This window comes from Ambystoma mexicanum, chromosome 2p (genome assembly GCF_040938575.1).
Source record: "Ambystoma mexicanum isolate Mex_15411 chromosome 2p, UKY_AmexF1_1, whole genome shotgun sequence".
Taxonomy (NCBI): Eukaryota; Metazoa; Chordata; class Amphibia; order Caudata; family Ambystomatidae; genus Ambystoma; species Ambystoma mexicanum.
This window is the reverse complement of record NC_090923.1, coordinates 24724916-24742659: the sequence shown is the minus strand read 5'-3', so window position 1 is coordinate 24742659 and position 17744 is coordinate 24724916. Positions and strand designations below refer to the sequence as shown.

Genomic DNA, 17744 nt, shown 5'->3' with positions numbered 1-17744 from the left:
TAACACAGCTGGATACAGTTAATAATCCACTTCGAGATGGCTCCTTTAGAGACGCGATCCCCCTCTCTGCCTGTAGCTACGAAGACAAACAGTTGAACTGTTTTCCTTAGCGGTCTTGTTTTATTTAAATAGTGGAGGACCGCCCTACGCACATCTAGGGTGTGTAGTTTCACCTCAGCCGAGCTTTGCGGGTTCTGGAAGAAAGCCGGAAGCTCGATGGACTGGTTTACATGGAATTTTGATATAAATTTAGGTGAGAACCTAGGGTGTGTGCGTAAAACCAGTTTGTCTTTATGGATAGTAAAGAAGGGATCCTGCACTGACAGAGCCTGAATTTCACTGACCCTTATTATAGAAGTAATAGCTACTAAGAAGGCCGTTTTATAAGTCAGGTGTTTGAGACTGCTTTTATGCATGGGTTCGAAAGGGGGGCCCATGAGCTTGGCTAGCACCACATTAAGGTCCCACCCTGGCGGTGGGTTTGAAATAGGAGGGTGAAGTCTCTTTACTCTGGTACTTTCCACCACGAGACTTTGCTATGGGAAGTGGTGTAAGCTGAGAGAGCTGCCAGGTGTACTTTCAGTGAGTTAAAAACCAATCCTGCATCTAGCAGGTGGAGCATGTATGTAACAATAGTGGAACGAGTGCAATAAACTGGGTTGATTTGTCTACTCTGGCACCAGATAACGAACCTCTTCCACTTGTCAAAGTAACAGTGCCTTGTGTTTGGCTTCCTAGATTCCTTTAGGATGTCCATACACCTCTGTGGCAATTTGAGGTGTCCAAACTCTATGACCTCAGGAGCCATGCTGCTAGGTTCATGGAGTTGGGTAGAGGATGCACCTTCTGACCTTGGTGCTGGGACAGTAGGTTGTACCAGGCTGGAAGTTTGATGGGCTCGCACACCGCCATCCTGCGTAGGTGTGGGAACCACGGTTGTCTTGCCCACATGGGAGCAACTAGGACGAGCGTCATCGATTCCCTGTTCATCTTGTTCACCACTTTCCTGATGAGAGGAGTTGGTGGAAAAGCGTACGCAAACATCCCTGACCAGTTCATCCACAGGGCGTTCCCCTGGGAGTCTGGTTGGGGGAACCTGGATGCAAATCCTGGGCATTGTTTGTTTTCGCTTGTGGCGAATAAGTCTATAGTGGGGAAACCCCACTGAGAGAAGAGATCTTCTATGACCTCTCTGTGAAGAACCCATTCGTGTTCCTCTGGGAGGGAGTCTCTGCTCAGAGCATCCGCTAGGGAATTGAGCTCCCCTGGAACATGTTGTGATGACAGGAAGATGTTCCGTCTGAGTGCCCATATCCAGATTTTCTGGGCAAGCTTGGACAGATTTGGCGAGCGAGTCCCTCCTTGCTTGTTCAGGTAGAACATGGCTGTAGTGCTGTCCGTCCGGATTTGCACTGACAGGTTTAGTAGATGGGGCTCGAACGCCTGAAGCGCTCTGAATACTGCCAGAAGCTCTAGCAGGTTCATGTGGTTCTTGGCCACTGAGTGAGACCAGAGACCCTGAGCTGTGTGGTGGAGATGGTGAGCTCCCCACCCTGTCAGACATGCATCTGTAGTGACTACTGCCTGTACTTCGGGATCGTAAAAGGGTTTCCCCTTTGCGAGATTCTCTCTTGTCCACCAGTGAAGGCTTTGTACCAGTCTTGGCGAAACGACCACGAGATCGTCCCACTGACCACTTGCCAGAGACCACTGTTTCGCCAACCATTCCTGCATGGGACGCATGCGCAGGCGCGCGTGGGGGACCAGGTAAATGCATGACGCCATCATGCCTAGTAAACGCATTGCTTTGCGTACCGTTATTTGTTGACCGGACTGATAATGCGGAATTTGCAGAAGTATATTCCGAACTCTTTCTTCTGAAGGAAAGGTCAACCCCTCCTGGGTATCCAGGATTGCTCCTAGGAATTGTTTTGAGGTGCTTGGCACCAGGCTTGACTTCTTCTCGTTGATTGAGAAGCCTAATTCGTGGAGGAGGTCGATAGTCCTTTGAATGTTTGTCCTGCAAATTCCTGGGGTTTCCCCCGTTATGAGCCAGTCGTCCAGATAAGGGTACACTGGTATTGCCTCCCTGCGTAGGTGTGCAGCCGCCACCACCAGTACCTTGGGTGAATACCCTTGGTGCTGAAGCTATCCCGAAGGGCAGTACCTTGAATTGGTAGTGGCGACTGTCCACCTTGAAGCGCAAGTACTTTCTGTGCGCTGGGAACATGGAAATATGAAAATAAGCATCTTTCATATCCAAGGTTGCCATGTAATCCCCCTTTTTTAGGAGGGGGATTACCTCTTGTAGCGTGGTCATACGAAATTTTTGGGGCTTGACCTACTTGTTGGCAGGCCGTAAGTCCAATACTGGGCGCATTGTCAAGTCTTTCTTTGGCACAAGGAAGTAAGTTGAATAAATACCCTTGTTTACCTGGTGTCCCGGGACGAGTTCTATCGCGTCCTTTTGTAGAAGAATGGCGAGGAGAATCTTCTGATGTTCTAAGGAGTGTACTCTTTGTCGTGGAGGATGGTTCCGGGGACGCTGCAGTAGCTCTATACAATATCCCATGGATACTGTTGACAGCACCCTGTCTGATGTGATCCCTTCCCAAGCCTGTGTGAAGTTTGAAATGCGTCCCCCTACTGGGGTTGCGTGAGAAGGGACCCTGAACTGAGCGTCACTGCTTTGGTGGATGCGTGCCGCCTCCCTTGCTGGGGCTGCCTCTGCCTTTACCACGACCTCTCCTATTACCTCTGCCGTAACCCTGGGTAGACTGTTGGTTGTTGTTCGACTGTGTACCCTGCCCCTGGGAATAGTTAGATCCTCTCTGTGAATTTTGGCTGCGTGGGCGACAAAAATTACTATTCCCTCTCTGGTTAGGGGGTTTATTGGTTAACTGGCCAAGGGATTTGAGTGTCTCGTATTCGTCCTTGGCATTTTTCAGTGCGTCCTCGACCGCCTTACCAAACAACAGATCGGCTTCCATCGGTTTGTCTAACAATGATGCCTGAGTTTCTGCCTTAAACCCAGACTGCCGTAACCACGCATGTCTCTTGATAACAGTACCTTCTGCTATCAATCTGCCTGCGTTATCCGCGGCGTCGAAGGTTGCTTTCAAAATGCAACCAGGCACGGCTCTACCCTCTGCGGAAATCCGAGCTAATTGGCCCTTTAACGGTTCAGGAGCAGAGGCTATGAGAGCCGCGACTTCTTCCCACTGATGGCAGTTGTAGCTGGCAAACAGGGTGGTGGAGTTAGCAATCCTTGCTTGGTAGGCGGACGTTGAGGCTACTTTCCTGCCGAAAACGTATAGTTTTTTGCTCTCCTTGTCGGGAGGAGCTTCTGACGAAGACAAGGGTGTTCCAGCCCTCTTACGAGTGTTGGTAACAACTAGGGAGTCTGGCTTTAGATGCCCTCTTATATAGAGAGGGTCAGACTGAGCTGCCCTGAAAAGTTTTTCAACCCTGGGATTGACTGCTCTGGTGAGGTTTGGGTTCACCAGGGACGGATCTATTCTCCGCTGAATGGATTTAAGGATAGGGATGGTCTGGGCAACCGGCCTCCTTTCTCCCACTAACTCTTCTGCGTCAATGTGGAAATGTTCTGCTGCACGAGCGAGAACCTCATTTAGGAGGGGCTGATTATCGACCGGGGAGTCGGTAACCGGGGCTTCGTTCTCTACCGGGGAATCTACTCTGTATGTTTCCGGGTTATCCTCTTCTTCCTGTTCCTCATCATCCCCATAGTAGCCCGTCCCGGTTTGCTCTTCTATCATACCAAATTCTTGGTCTCCACAAAAGGAAGCCTCTTCTTGATACCGTGAGTATGGTGTTGCGTAAGGTTGTACCTCGAAGGGTTCAGACCTCATCGGGGTTTCAAACCGGGCCGTCTAACTCGGGGGGGATAGGATCAGTAGAGCCTGAGGGTGTGGCCCCTTGTGGATCATACAAGAGGAAATGTTCTGGATTTTTATCATAAAAATCAGCCAAAGAATGACATGACCTTATCTATGTCTTCACTGGACCATTTTTTGGAACTGGGAATGACTCTCTCAGCAAGTCTATGGGATTTGTCTCGAGTAGCTTTGCTGGTTGTGGACCTATCAGCAGACCTGGGCTTGTCTGTCTGTTTAGGGGGGGTGGAGTGTTTCACAGGTGTGGAAGAATATACAGGTAGTTTCTTCTGCTGTTTTCCCCCCTCCCCGTGCGTAGAAAAATGTTTTCCCTGTCCCTTAGTGGCTCCGGAGTTTTTCGACGCCTGGCGTCGAGGATCGGGAGAGGTGTCCCTGTCCTTCGAGCGTGGGGCCTCGCTGGCTTTAGTTGCGGGCTCCGTCTCCTGGAGCGCAGCCAGGGGGTGGAAGTCGTCTTCGTCTTCCGACGATCGAACTTCTGTTAGCCTAGGGAGCGAGGCACTCTTGGCAAGAGTGGATGATTGCCTGGAGTCATGCGGCGATCTTGATCGAGAGTGCCCAGAGGACACCGAATCGGACCGTTCTGTCTGTGCCTCTTTCCGAGAACTCGACGTCGTCGAGTCTCGGTTGGACTTAGTGTATTTAGTGTGTGTAGTATGTGAAGCGCTTGCGTCGCCGGGGGTCTTCCCCATAGCCGCCCTGCCGGATGACCTTCCGAGGTCGGGGACCTGCGCTCGGCTGTCTTTCGACGCCGTAATGCCCTCGCCGTCCGAAAGTACGGCGTCGCTGCCATCGCTGAAGGCGCCCTCCGCTGCCATGGCCGCCTGCCTGGCGTGGTGGGCCCAACGCTTCGTCGAACGGTCCTTAAGTGTCTTAGGTTTAAACCTACTACACGCTCTGCAGTTCGCTTCGGGGTGGTCCCTTGGCAAGCAGAGATTGCACGTGGCGTGCCTGTCGACCCAAGGGTATTTGCGGTTGCACTTGGGGCAGAATTGAAAAGGGGTACCCTCCATACGCACCTTGAGGCAGCGGGCTGTTAAGTGTAGGAAATGTATAGGGTGTACCTATATACCAAGAGTGTAGAGTATGTACCACCCCCCACTCTCCCTACTTGCAGGGCCGAGGCCAGCGGCCTACCAGGCCCGGGCCGAAGCCAGCGGCCTTCCGAGGCCCAAATCCGTCGTGCAGCAGCCGACGGTCGATTTCTTCTCCAGCCGGCGTCGAGTGTCGAAGTTCTACGTTGGGGTGGGGAAGGATGTCAATAGATTAATAATTTTAAATTTTAGCAAAAGTATGGCTAAGGCCAGGGGACTCCGCAAGATGCTTCCGACCAGTATGGCGGAAAAAAACAATCTGAGGATTCTAGACGCGTGAAGGATCTTGGGTACAGTGGACGTCACACTAGGGATAGTATTACTGGCACGCCCTGTGTCGACGCCCATTTTCGAGTTTCGAAAAACAAACTAATACTCCGCAGCTTAGTAAAGGGTTAAAACGGACAGAGGGGTTGGAGGATTAAAAACATGGGTAAACTGGGAGTTTGGGGGGAGTGAGCCACTCAAATAAAAAATAAAAAATCATAAAAGTAAATCAGTATTTTTTTGGTACTAAATGTTTCGGTACAATAAAATAAAATATAAATAAAATATCGTATTATTATTAAAATATTGAATAAAATATCGTAGATAAAATCAGGTAGAAGCCATGTAATGTTTCTTTGGTTTCCTGGAGGGTCCTGCCTTGCTGAGGAGAGCGGGCCAGTCCCTCCCTGCGTCTGGGACTGCGGTGGGCGACTCCTCTTTGGTTTCCTGGAGGGTCCTGCCTTGCTGAGGAGAGCGGGCCAGTCCCTCCCTGCGTCTGGGACTGCGGTGGGCGACTCCTGTTTGGTTTCCTGGAGGGTCCTGCCTTGCTGAGGAGAGCGGGCCAGTCCCTCCCTGAGTCTGGGACTGCGGTGGGCGACTCCTCTTTGGTTTCCTGGAGGGTCCTGCCTTGCTGAGGAGAGCGGGCCAGTCCCTCCCTGCGTCTGGGACTGCGGTGGGCGACTCCTCTTTGGTTTCCTGGAGGGTCCTGCCTTGCTGAGGAGAGCGGGCCAGTCCCTCCCTGCGGCTGGGACTGCGGTGGGCGACTCCTCTTTGGTTTCCTGGAGGGTCCTGCCTTGCTGAGGAGAGCGGGCCAGTCCCTCCCTGCGTCTGGGACTGCGGTGGGCGACTCCTCTTTGGTTTCCTGGAGGGTCCTGCCTTGCTGAGGAGAGCGGGCCAGTCCCTCCCTGCGTCTGGGACTGCGGTGGGCGACTCCTCTTTGGTTTCCTGGAGGGTCCTGCCTTGCTGAGGAGAGCGGGCCAGTCCCTCCCTGAGTCTGGGACTGCGGTGGGCGACTCCTCTTTGGTTTCCTGGAGGGTCCTGCCTTGCTGAGGAGAGCGGGCCAGTCCCTCCCTGCGTCTGGGACTGCGGTGGGCGACTCCTCTTTGGTTTCCTGGAGGGTCCTGCCTTGCTGAGGAGAGCGGGCCAGTCCCTCCCTGCGGCTGGGACTGCGGTGGGCGACTCCTCTTTGGTTTCCTGGAGGGTCCTGCCTTGCTGAGGAGAGCGGGCCAGTCCCTCCCTGCGTCTGGGACTGCGGTGGGTCCCGGTTAGTCTATGCCATGGGGTGCATTTGGGTCGCAGGCACTGCTCCTGTGTTGGCAAATCTTTAGCATCTTTTTCTGCGTGTCGCGCTACACTCCCCATTGTGCCGACTTTTCATGCAAACATTGCTGGTGATTCGAGAGGCAGAGCGACATGTAAATCCAATCTACACAAAAAAAGTTACATTTCATTTTTACCCATCTGTAAAAAAGCCCACTGCGAATGGGAACAACGTTTCTACGCCCTAAAGATTGCATCTACTTTCAACTATTCAAAATAGGGAGTGAAATTGAAATATACCTACCTCAAATTCTCATCGCGAGCCTTGTTTAAGGGGCCGGTCTCTCTGAGGGCCCATCACAGAGTCCCTTCCCAGACTACTGAGACTGGGGCATTCGGGGAACAGGGCCCCAAGCCCCTCTTATCCAGAGGTGCAGCGTCAGGCCATCCTATGGGTTATACCGAGCAGAACTTTCTGGAGGACGCACTCACCCAATAAGGCACAGCCAAGACGTGTTTAAGAGCCTAGAAGTGTCTGCCAATGGAACGGCGCTCTCCAGGAAGGGGGGGGGGGCACTCGTGGATTCTTCAGAAGCCCGGGCTGACCTCAAGACTAAGCCATCAGGCCAGAGCTTCGAGCCTCCAGACTGATGTGGGCGTGACAGGGTTACATGAAGAGGGGGGGTGGCATGCATGTGTGTGCACTTCCCCCGGGCCATGCCCAGCTGATGAGAACACATTCAGGTGAAGTGCCTGTGTCCTCGTCCTATCACAAGTGCCAGAGGAGCCTGAGGGGGTGCCAGCTAAGGCGGCTGCCGTCACATCTGGGTCCAAGGCTGCATGCAGGCAGCTCCAAGGAGCAGGTAAAAAGACTCAGTGCTTCCGAACTAAAGGACGCCGCCCCTAACAATGAGCTGTGGTTAAAATGCCTGCAGGTGACGCGAGGAGAAGGCCCCGACCCTCAACGCGCGGTTTAAGTCTCTCACAAAGTTCGGCAAAACATGTACTTGGTTGTCAATAGCAGTGAAAGTTCCCCCTTATCAAGTCTTCCCCCTTTCCCCTGCGTGAGATTAAATAACGGTGTACAACAAAAGAAGAGCACCCTTAACAGGATGGCAGTGAATTAGCACGAGGCGCCAAGAGGCAAGAGACACTGGCGCTAGGCACGGCATTTCAGCAAGGCAATCGCTAGTCGCTGAGGAGCATTCTCCCACAGCATCACTTTCTGCAAACATGGCTTCAGGGGAACCCACTATGGATGCCCTTGGCTCCGACACCCAGAGAGATTCAGGTCCGGGACCTCTTGTGAAATACTGGTACAGTGCAGTACACCAAAAGGAGCCTGGAAGCACCTACCTCTTGCGCTTGGCGCTGCCGGTGTCCGACGTGGCAGACGACATCATGCTGTCCTCGTCCTCCAGCTCCGCTCTCCTGGCCAGCTCCTTCTTCCGCGACTGAAAGAGCAAACCCCCAGAGTCAGAGCCATCGCCAGGAACAACGCCACCCCCAGCCACATGAATATTAAGCAGCTGCACAGATCGAGTTCACCCACAGACACACGCATGCTGCTGCTGCCGCCACGCAGGGCAACTCATTGTGTGCACCCAGCAGGGGCTGGAGGGGACACATTAAAACCCACTCCCGCGGAAAGGGCGTGCGTACTGAATGCCAATGCGTGCTGCTGAAACGAGAATGCAAGGCACAGCCAGTCAGATGCGGCCCATGCATCCGTGCTGCACCACTGCCACACCACGACGCATGGTCAGTCAGATGCATGCAACTGTGCTGCACCACTGCCACAAGTTGCCACACCATGAGCACAGCCGGTCAGATGCATGCCATGCAACTGTGCTGCACCACTGCCACATTTTGCCATACCATGAGGCACGGCCAGTCAGATGCATGCCATGCAGCTGTGCTGCACCATTGCCACATGTTGCCACACCATGAGGCACGGCCAGTCAGATGCGGGCCATGCAGCTGTGCTGCACCACTGCCACATGTTGCCACACCATGAGGCACGGCCAGTCAGATGCGGGCCATGCAGCTGTGCTGCACCACTGCCACACCATGAGGCACGGCCAGTCAGATGCATGCCATGCAGCTGTGCTGCACCATTGCCACATGTTGCCACACCATGAGGCACGGCCAGTCAGATGCAGGCCATGCAGCTGTGCTGCACCACTGCCACACCATGAGGCACGGCCAGTCAGATGCATGTCATGCAACTGCGCTGCACCACTGCCACGTTGCCACGCCATGAGGCACGGCCAGACAGATGCATGCCATGCAACTGCACCACTGCCACATGTTGCCACGCCATGAGGGGCAGCCATTCAAAATAATCTCCAGCGTTCTGTGCGTGAACAGAGTAGGGTTACACGAAGGGACCGCCACATTTCCAGATTTGGTAAAGGTCAAAATACCAGCTTTAAAATTAAATAACCAATATATTTTTATGTCTGAAATCAAGTGCAGTTGATGTGGGGCCCCCACGCCGTAATTATGGCATTAAAGGGTAAGATTATAACTGGTGCACTACTGCACAAATTATGTTTAAAAAATAAAAAACTATACAAAGGTGTGTTTCTTTAGAGAGAGTCATTAATGAAGGCATTCAAGGCGTTCCTCCCATGTAAGCTCACAAGCCGAGCAGGTAACCCGAGTGCAGGGCTGGGAGCCCCCCAGAGAATCGGCCCACCTGTGCCCAGGTATCGCCGAAAGCCAGGCTACAGAGGACAGGTCCTAGGAGAGCCAACCTACCTGCACCTGCGGCCCTCCCAGCTGGCAGCATCCCCCCTCTCTCTCTCTCTGGGTTATGTGAAAGGGTTAACGCATCAGTGCTGCACTGGCAACCTTATCCTTGGGGAAAGGCCCCGGCCACTCCCAATCAGGTCGCACCTGCGCGCATAGGTGCATGCCTACATCAACCCAACGTGCTGTCTTGTGCCATAGAAGACTAATATCCTAAAACACGGCCTTTGTGAATGTTCATTGCATTCAATATAGTAAAGTACATTTGCATCATCATATGTGTGAACAAAACAGCATCAAAGCAGCTTAAAGTGCATGGAGTACCCCCTTCTCAATATGGGGGCAAAGTGTACTCACAGCCTACCCCGAATTCCTTCATCGGTGCCTGTGCAGCGGACAGGGCGGACGGTGGAGGGGCCCGGTAGGACAGTTCTTCTAAAGTCCAACTAAGGGTTTCATGCCACCACACACCTGAGACAGTACACAAGTTGCACTCTTAGTAGAAGGCTGCACCTCCTGAGAATGTTGGTAGCATGGACCGAGCAGCCAGGCATATCTTAGGAGGTAGGGAGGGCAGTAGACTTGGTACAAAGACATTGTAGCATTCATATGGTCCAAAGAAACACTGAAGCACTATGTATTGTACAACATAAATAGTTTATTTAAATACAAATAGGCCCAGATACATCTTGGGTAGCTACTAACATCATTAACACAATTATAAAGAACAACTCAATACCTACGGTATGTAAACCAAGGTATAACCTTATTGTGAGGATAAAGAATCAAGTAAATGTGAGTCAAACCTAAGGTTATACATTCAGGATAGTAATATACCATTCTTGGGGAATAAGGCCAGGTTATATATACTTTTAGATTACAATCAGTATTTCAATGGTAGTTGACCCGGTCAGTCATGCAGTGACACTCAGCTATGAAATCACATAATAAACAAACCCTGTCACAAGTCTACACCTTGCAACAGTACTTCTAGAACTCAGTTCAGAGCTAGTAAATCAACTCCTATACTTTCTGGGGGGGCCTTTTGCTACTCAAGGACAAGTATGAACACTCAAATATTTTTGAGCACACTAAGCAATTCAAGGAAAGCCAAACCCAATTACACTTAAGACACAATGTATTTCAAAGCAGGTAATTGAGCTACTGGCACATAACTATCTTTTATCTAATAGCTAGTGATACCCAGCATACTTGTAAGACGTGTATAATACAGTTTCTAAGGTATGCAAGTACTTTATGAAACGGTTTTAGAATAGCACCAAAGCAATTCAGGAACGCACAGCCCAGGGTTCCAAGTTTAGAAGAGCAGCAGCTAATCAGTGCGAGTAAGAGCCGTATACATTCGCCGTATACATTCTAAAGGAGCCTCCAGCTACCTAAAGATAGATATAAACCCCAAGACTGTTTTAGAATCTGTATAAAGCAGGCCAGGGAAAGTAAACCCCAATGTTAGACTTAGACACAATGTATTTCAAGGCAGGTAAACCCTATTGGTAAGCTTTTACACTCATTCAGTTAAGCAATGATAAAAGAGTACCAACACATTACATTTTAGAAGAGGAGAAACACCATTATACACTTTCTAGAGGGGCAGAATGCAACTCAAAGGTAACGACACTTTGTTACTTCTTCTTTCACAGGAATACACATCACACAAACCTCTTTAGCAAGTAGCAAGTCATTCTACGCATGTTCTACTTTCAAGGCAGAATCCTTTTCTTATCCAGTCCTTCCCTAGTCTACGGCATGAGTTTTATCAGAGGCAGAAGAGGGACCCTAGTGGTCTAGGAGCCAGCCGTAGGCAGGGCGAGATAGGGTTCAGTTGCAGAAAAGTCAAAGTTCCACAGGAGATCTTCTTAAACAAGTGTTCACTTTGAGAGTTAAAGTGTTCAGGGACTTCACAGAAGGCTGCATATATGTGTTCCAGCATTAGGCCTGGGCAAGTGGTATATGCAAACCCCCAACCCTACGAATCACCCACTCGGCCTCACAGGACGCACACCCGACTTAAGTAATAGCCAAGCCGCCACAGTACCTTAGGAGAAAAGAAGAGCTTTCGGCTGGATGCCTTCAGGATGCAGCAGCACAGATCCCGGTCCCTGGATTCTTGGTCTGGAGACAAAAGAACTGGACACTTGAAGGGAACTTGCAGAAGTAGTCGTCAGAGGAGGCTTCCAGCAAAGGACTCTTCACGGCTGCTCTGTGGATTTGGCGCCTTTTTACAGCAACCTGATGAAGAGCAGATATCGCTGGTCGGATTCTCTTCACTTTCTCGTTCCGGCACTCGGATCTTCAGGGATTCGTACCGTGTCTCGGGATAGCCAGCAGGAGTCCACCAAGTTTCGGACTGATTCAGACTTCGGAAGACCATGCACCGCACTCAGACTCAAGGTCCCAGGGTATTGGTAGTTTGCACTTTGTGGGAAAACTCAAAAGCAGGTCTGCTTGAGACTAGTGGATTTCACCAGGCTCTGGGTGAAATCCACCAGTTTCACCAGGCTTTGGGTAGGAGTCGTTTTCAGGACCCCCCTGGTCAATTGGAAGGAAATGTTGCTTCAGGCTCCGTTTACACAGCAGGCTCTCCGGTCGCTGGAAACCCCTACAGAAGACATTCTTCTTCATCTTCCTCTTCCTCTTCGGTTTCAGCTCCAGTGGTCGACTTGTCAGCAGGTTCGGAGTATTTATCAGGAACTACAGCACAATTTCTGCAATCTCTCCCTGCAGTTTACAGAAAGGGATGGCCTGTGTTAGGGAGAATTCTCATTTCTGTGCCAATTCCCTTCAACCGTAGATACCCCCAGCTCTTTTGCTAGACTTTAGGACTTTTTAATTTTAACCTTGGAGTGGGACCTTTTTCTAACTCCCTCATGTGTTCTGACCTGAATTGGATTATGTGTTTCCTTTGTTTTTGGAGTCTCACCAACTCCATAGGAATCTGCTTTTTTGCATGGAGACACACAGCACCTTCAGTGCAGTGTCACAGAGAAATCCTCAAGATTTCTCATAAGATTTAAATGCCTTTTCTTGTGTGAACTACTATTCCCAAGAATAGTAAAGTGAAATTGACTTTACTTAATGTTTCTCTTTGTAGGTCCAGCACACACCACCTTATGTGGAGTGCTTGGGGGTTACCTAGTAGGCCCTTATCTTAGATTCTCATGTGACATGTTTATGTTACACTCACTACTTTAAATGGCTGGTGGCAGTGGTTTAATTTTCCTACCATTGTGCTTTTCTACATCATGCTCAATCCTCAGCTGCAGTAAAGCACCAGGAGTTCCCGAAAGTTAGGGAGAATTTTCATTTTAGTGTTTAATTTCTCCCACCTTAGAGACCCAGAGCTCTTTTTGCTAAATTTTGTACTTTTAATTCTGTGTTTTCTGTGCTTCTTCTGACCTTCGAGTCAGACAAACTCCATAGGCATCATCCTTTTAAATTGTATCACAGCACCTTCAGTGCAGTGATAAATCTTCCAGATGTCGCAAAGTTTTAAATAACTTCTCTTGGATAAACTACTGTTTCCCAGAGCAGTGAAGTGAAATTGACTTTACTTACATTTTGTAACCTTCTAGACCCAGCACACAAATAGGGTGTTGGAGGGGTTACTTATCCCCTTTGTCTAGTTTAACATTTTTATGTTACCCTTTCTACAATTAATGGCCAATGGCAGCGGTTTACTTTTTCCTACCATTGTGTGTTTCTACCAAAGGCTTCATTTGCAGCTGCAGTAAAGCACCGATGGGTGCCCATATTGTTAAAATGGCCCCAGTATTTTTTCGCCATTTCTTGTTGGAAAGGTCCTTCTTGAGACTTACTCTGCGCCCCAAACCAGGTTTGGTCCCTTTGTTTGTTTTGTCTTTGGCAGGATTCACGAGTGAAGCCCGCCTCTGGCTCCAGAGTGTCTAGCAGGGCAGGAAGTGAGGGAGATGCCCGAAACTCCCTGTACTTAATCCCCTTGGTTACAGGAATGCACCCAAAGGTGATTGGCCGGCTGGCTATGTTGGAGGACAGCCACCTTGCTGTGTGAGTGACAGCTAGGTGGGAATGAACGGGAGAATCCAGCATAAAAGGTGAGGCTTTTGGCTTGGAAGGCAGAGTCGACCACTGGACGAAGGAATCCGAAGAACTTGGAAGAGACGCCTGCTGTAACTCCTGGGCAGTTTTTCTGCCTGGTGAAGCCCTGCTGCTGTGCTGAAGCTCAGAATTCCCCTTGACTAGAGAAGCCCTGCAACGGACGACTTCTCCCCTTGGGTTGGTGGGACCAATCAAACCCAAAGCGAACTCATCTGGACATCCTGCCGAGAGCTGGCTGTACTTCCATTGCTGCTGCAGGAACCGATTGCCAGGGAGAGGAACACCAGAATCGAGTGTCTCGCTTTTAAGTCGGACTCGAGCTCCAGGAAAATCCTCTGGACTAGCACAAGTGAGAGAGAGAGTCAAAAACTACCCCTATTCAGAGACGCAAAAGAGCTAGTTATGGGATGCAGCATGGACTAGGTTTAGCAAATAATAGCCAAAGATCAGGTCACAGAAGGAGGATTATGAATCCGTAGAGAAGACCAAATTACTCGCTTACCTGGTAACGTTATTTCGATGGGATGATCCGACGACGTATTCCATATCTATGACAGTAATCACCACAGCTGTGGTGCTTCGGAAAATCTTCGGCGTCTGCGTCCTGCGTCCATGACGTCGATACTCCGCCCTCGAGGATCTCTGCCGACGGCCGACGTCACTGGATGTTATAAGTAGGAAGCACGATGCCCGTAGCCTCAGTTGGTTTTTTCCCAGAACGTGTGGCACCAGTCTTCTGCCAGTCTGACCACACAAAGCCTTGCGGAAACGTAAGCTGCAAACGCATAAGAAATTCTGTAGCGGGGAAGGCAGGGAGGGAGCGATATGGAATACATCGTCGGATCATCCCATCGAAAGAACGTTACCAGGTAAGAGAGTAACTTGTTCTTCGAGGTGATTGGTTCCTGTGACGTATTCCATATCTATGACAGACTCCCAAAGCAGTACCAATGCAAGGAGGTGGGAAAACAATTTAGAAAACAGAAATTTAGCATGCTCAAATTGCGGAGTAAAAGGACCGCCTTGCCAAAGGCCAGATCCTGCCCCCGATGGAATCGAGGGAATAGTGACGTACAAAAGTATGTACCGAAGCCCAGGTGGCTGCATCACAGATGTTTCGAATAGGAACACCCCTCTGCAGGGCAGTAGAGGCAGCCACACCCCTGGTAGAATGGGCCCGTAAGCCGACCGGTGGGTCCTTACCCGCCAAGCGCTAACACTCAGAGATAGCCAAAATAATCCAGCGAGACAAAGTCTATTTCGTCACAGCCTGTCCCAAACGCTTTCCAGCGTAACCAATGAAGAGCTGATCATCCACTCTGACCCGGGACATGCGTGAAATATAAAAGCTTAACGCTCTCCTAGGATCAAGCCTATGGAGCCTCTCCTCTTCCTTACCAGGATTTGGAGGAGGATAAAATGCCGGAAGAACAACCTTCTGGCCTAAATGAAATTCCGATACATTCGGAAGAAAAGAAGGACGAACTAAGGACAACCCTGTCCTTATGAAACACAGCGAAGGGTGGCTTAACTGAAAGTGCCTGTAACTCACTCACTCTGCGAGCGGAAGTGACTGCAACTAAAAATATAGTTTTAAGAGTTAACAGTCTCAAAGGGCATGTATGCAAAGGCTCAAACGGAGCACCCATCAGAAACTTGAGAACAAGGTTCAAATCCCAACCGGGCACCTGGAAAGGTGACGGAGGGAACACATTAGTGAGCCCTTCCAGAAACTGAGAAATTAAAGGAATCTTAAAATAGGAACACTCTTCAGACGAGCGCTTAAATATGGATAGCGCCGCCAGGTAACCTTTAAATATGGATAGTGCCGCCAGGTAACCTTTAACGGTACCCACTTGCAGACCCCTGTGGGCCAAAGAAAGAAAAAAAAGACAGAACTACAGTAATGTCAAATGAAAAAGGATCCACATTCTTAACCCTGCACAAGTTGCAGAACTTACGCCAACGGAGACGGTAAAAGGACTTTGTTGCTGGCCGTCTGGCCGAGAGCAACACCTCCATCACGTCTTCCGAGAGGTCCCAATCCTTCTACCTCAACCTTTCAGAAACCAAGCGTGAAGGTTGAGGGACCCGACCTCTGGATGGAGAACCTGGCCCCCCTCCCATGAGAGCAGATCGTCTCGGTAGGGAAGATGACGTGGAGGGCAGACGGACAAGTTGCAAAGGTCCAGGTACCACGTCCTCCAGGCCCACGCCGGAGCAATGAGGATCGTCCGGGAACCGAACCTCCGTAACCTCTGCAGTACTTGCGGGATGACGGGGACTGGAGAAACGCGTACAGCAGTGGGAATGACCACTCCACCACAAATGTGTCTCCTAAGGCTCCGTTTGGAGGAAATTCCTGCGAGCAGAACCTCTCGCACTTCCGGTTGACACTGGAGGCAAAAAGATCCACTTGAGGTGTCCCCCAAAGGGCAAAGATCTCCAGGAGAATCTCCTGAGCCAACTCCCACTCTTGCGAGATCGCGCTCTGCCTGCTCAGAGCGTCTGCCGTCTCGTTTTCGTCTCCAGCCAGATGAACTGCCGAGATCGAAACTTCCTGCTGGATTGCCCAGAACCAGAGTTGCATCGCCTCCCTGGACAGAGGAAGTGACCCTGCCCCCCCCCCTTTTTGTTGAGGTAGTGCATGGCCACCGTGTTGTCCGTCAGGATCAGGACATTCTTTCCTCGCACAGTCGGCAGAAAAACCTTCAGGGCTAGCCTGACGGGCCTCAGCTCCAACAGATTGATATGGAGTCTGGACTCCAACGGAGACCAACAACCGCTGTCAACTCGTTGGCATGAGCTCCCCATCCCGTGAGGGATGCGTCCGTCACGATAGTCACCTCCGGCCAGGGAAGCCAAAATGGAGCCCCCCTCATCAGATTGTCTTCGTCGGCCCACCACAGAAGGTCCCGGGCGACCGAAGACGGCCCCTGAACAAGGTCCGACATCCTGTCAGAGGACTGAGACCACTGGAGCTTGAGTGCCCATTGAAAAGATCTCATCCGCAACTTGGCCTCTGGCACCAGAAGAATGCAGGATGCCATGAGGCCGAGCCGTCTCAAGAACTCGAACGCTGGGAGAGTCTGGGCCAGTTGAAACTTGCGCACCATCTGCTGAATGTGATGAGCCCTCACGGGGGGAGGAAAACACTGCCCCAGTGACGTGTCGAGCACTGCTCCGATGTACTGGAGCCTCTGAGTTGGTGTCAAATGGGACTTCTTTAAGTTGAGGGAGAAGCCCAGCTTGTGGAGGGAGTGGCAGGTGACTGGCAGATGATCCAGGACTTGCTCGGGAGAGCGCGCCCTGATCAACCAATCGTCCAGGTAGGGGTAGACGTGAATCCCCCCCTTTCCTGAGGTGCGCTGCCACCACTACCATGAGCTTGGTGAAGACCCTCGGGGCGGAGGTCAATCCGAAAGGCAGGACCCAAAACTGAAAGTGCGAGTCGCCAACCGCAAACCTCAGGTACTTCTTGTGCTTTGGATGGATCGGCACATGAAAATAAGCGTCCTTGAGCTCGAGAGACACCAACCAGTCCTGAAGTTGAAGGGCCTGGAGGACTTGAGAGAGTAACCATCTTGAACTTGTTCTTCCTGAGGAGTTTGTTCAATCCGCGCAAGTCCATGATGGGTCTCAACCCCCCCCCCCGTCTTTCTTGGAAATCAAAAAATAAGGGGAATACCATCCCTTGTTCCTCTCTGCTACAGGTACCAGTTCTATGGTGCTTTTCTCCAGCAGGGATTGAATTTCCTGCGCAAGGAGCAGATCCGGACTCTTCAAAGAGAGATTCCCCGGAAAGAGGCCTCTGCCGGAAAGGAAGACAGTAGCCGTGGGTTATGATCTCCAGAACCCACACATCTGAAGTAATGGCGCGTCACTATGCAAGATGCTGCGCCAGCCTTCCCCCAACCGGCGAACCATGGGACATGGCCTCATGACTGAGCTGAAGCAGCTGTGGCGTTGCCTGAGGGCAAAGAGGCAACAGCCCGAGCAGCCTTGGCCCCTCGAGTACCTTGTTTACCACCTCTGGTACTCCTAGGGTGGCCCCTTTGACTGGCAGCTCCTCTCGCTTTACCAAAGGATGAGTAATAACGAAAGGAACCTCCCCTCCATTGCTGTCCCCTAGGACGAAAAGGCGGAAGTTGTCGAACTGCAGCGCCCAACGACTTTGCTGCAGCTTTTGAGGTCTGCAACCTCTGAAGGCTCTCGTCAGCCTTGCTGCCAAAAAGATGTTCCCCGTCAAAGGGCATGTTGAGGAGCCGGGCCTGCACATCAGGAGCAAACCCCGACTTTCGCAACCACGCAAACCTGCGTATTACGGTGCTCGCCGCCATGGACCGGCTGACGCAATCTG

General features: G+C 51.1%; 1 protein-coding gene across 10 annotated transcripts in view; it reads right to left on the bottom strand.

Annotated features, from left to right (window-relative positions):
* The window catches only part of PBRM1 (polybromo 1), a 1258882-nt gene that overhangs the window by 870937 nt on the left and 370201 nt on the right, over positions 1-17744 (bottom strand). For all 10 annotated transcript variants that reach the window (XM_069643172.1, XM_069643175.1, XM_069643176.1 and 7 more), the window contains one exon: positions 7892-7989. In XM_069643172.1, the coding sequence (XP_069499273.1) occupies positions 7892-7989 (98 nt within the window). The remainder of the gene's footprint in view (positions 1-7891; positions 7990-17744) is intronic.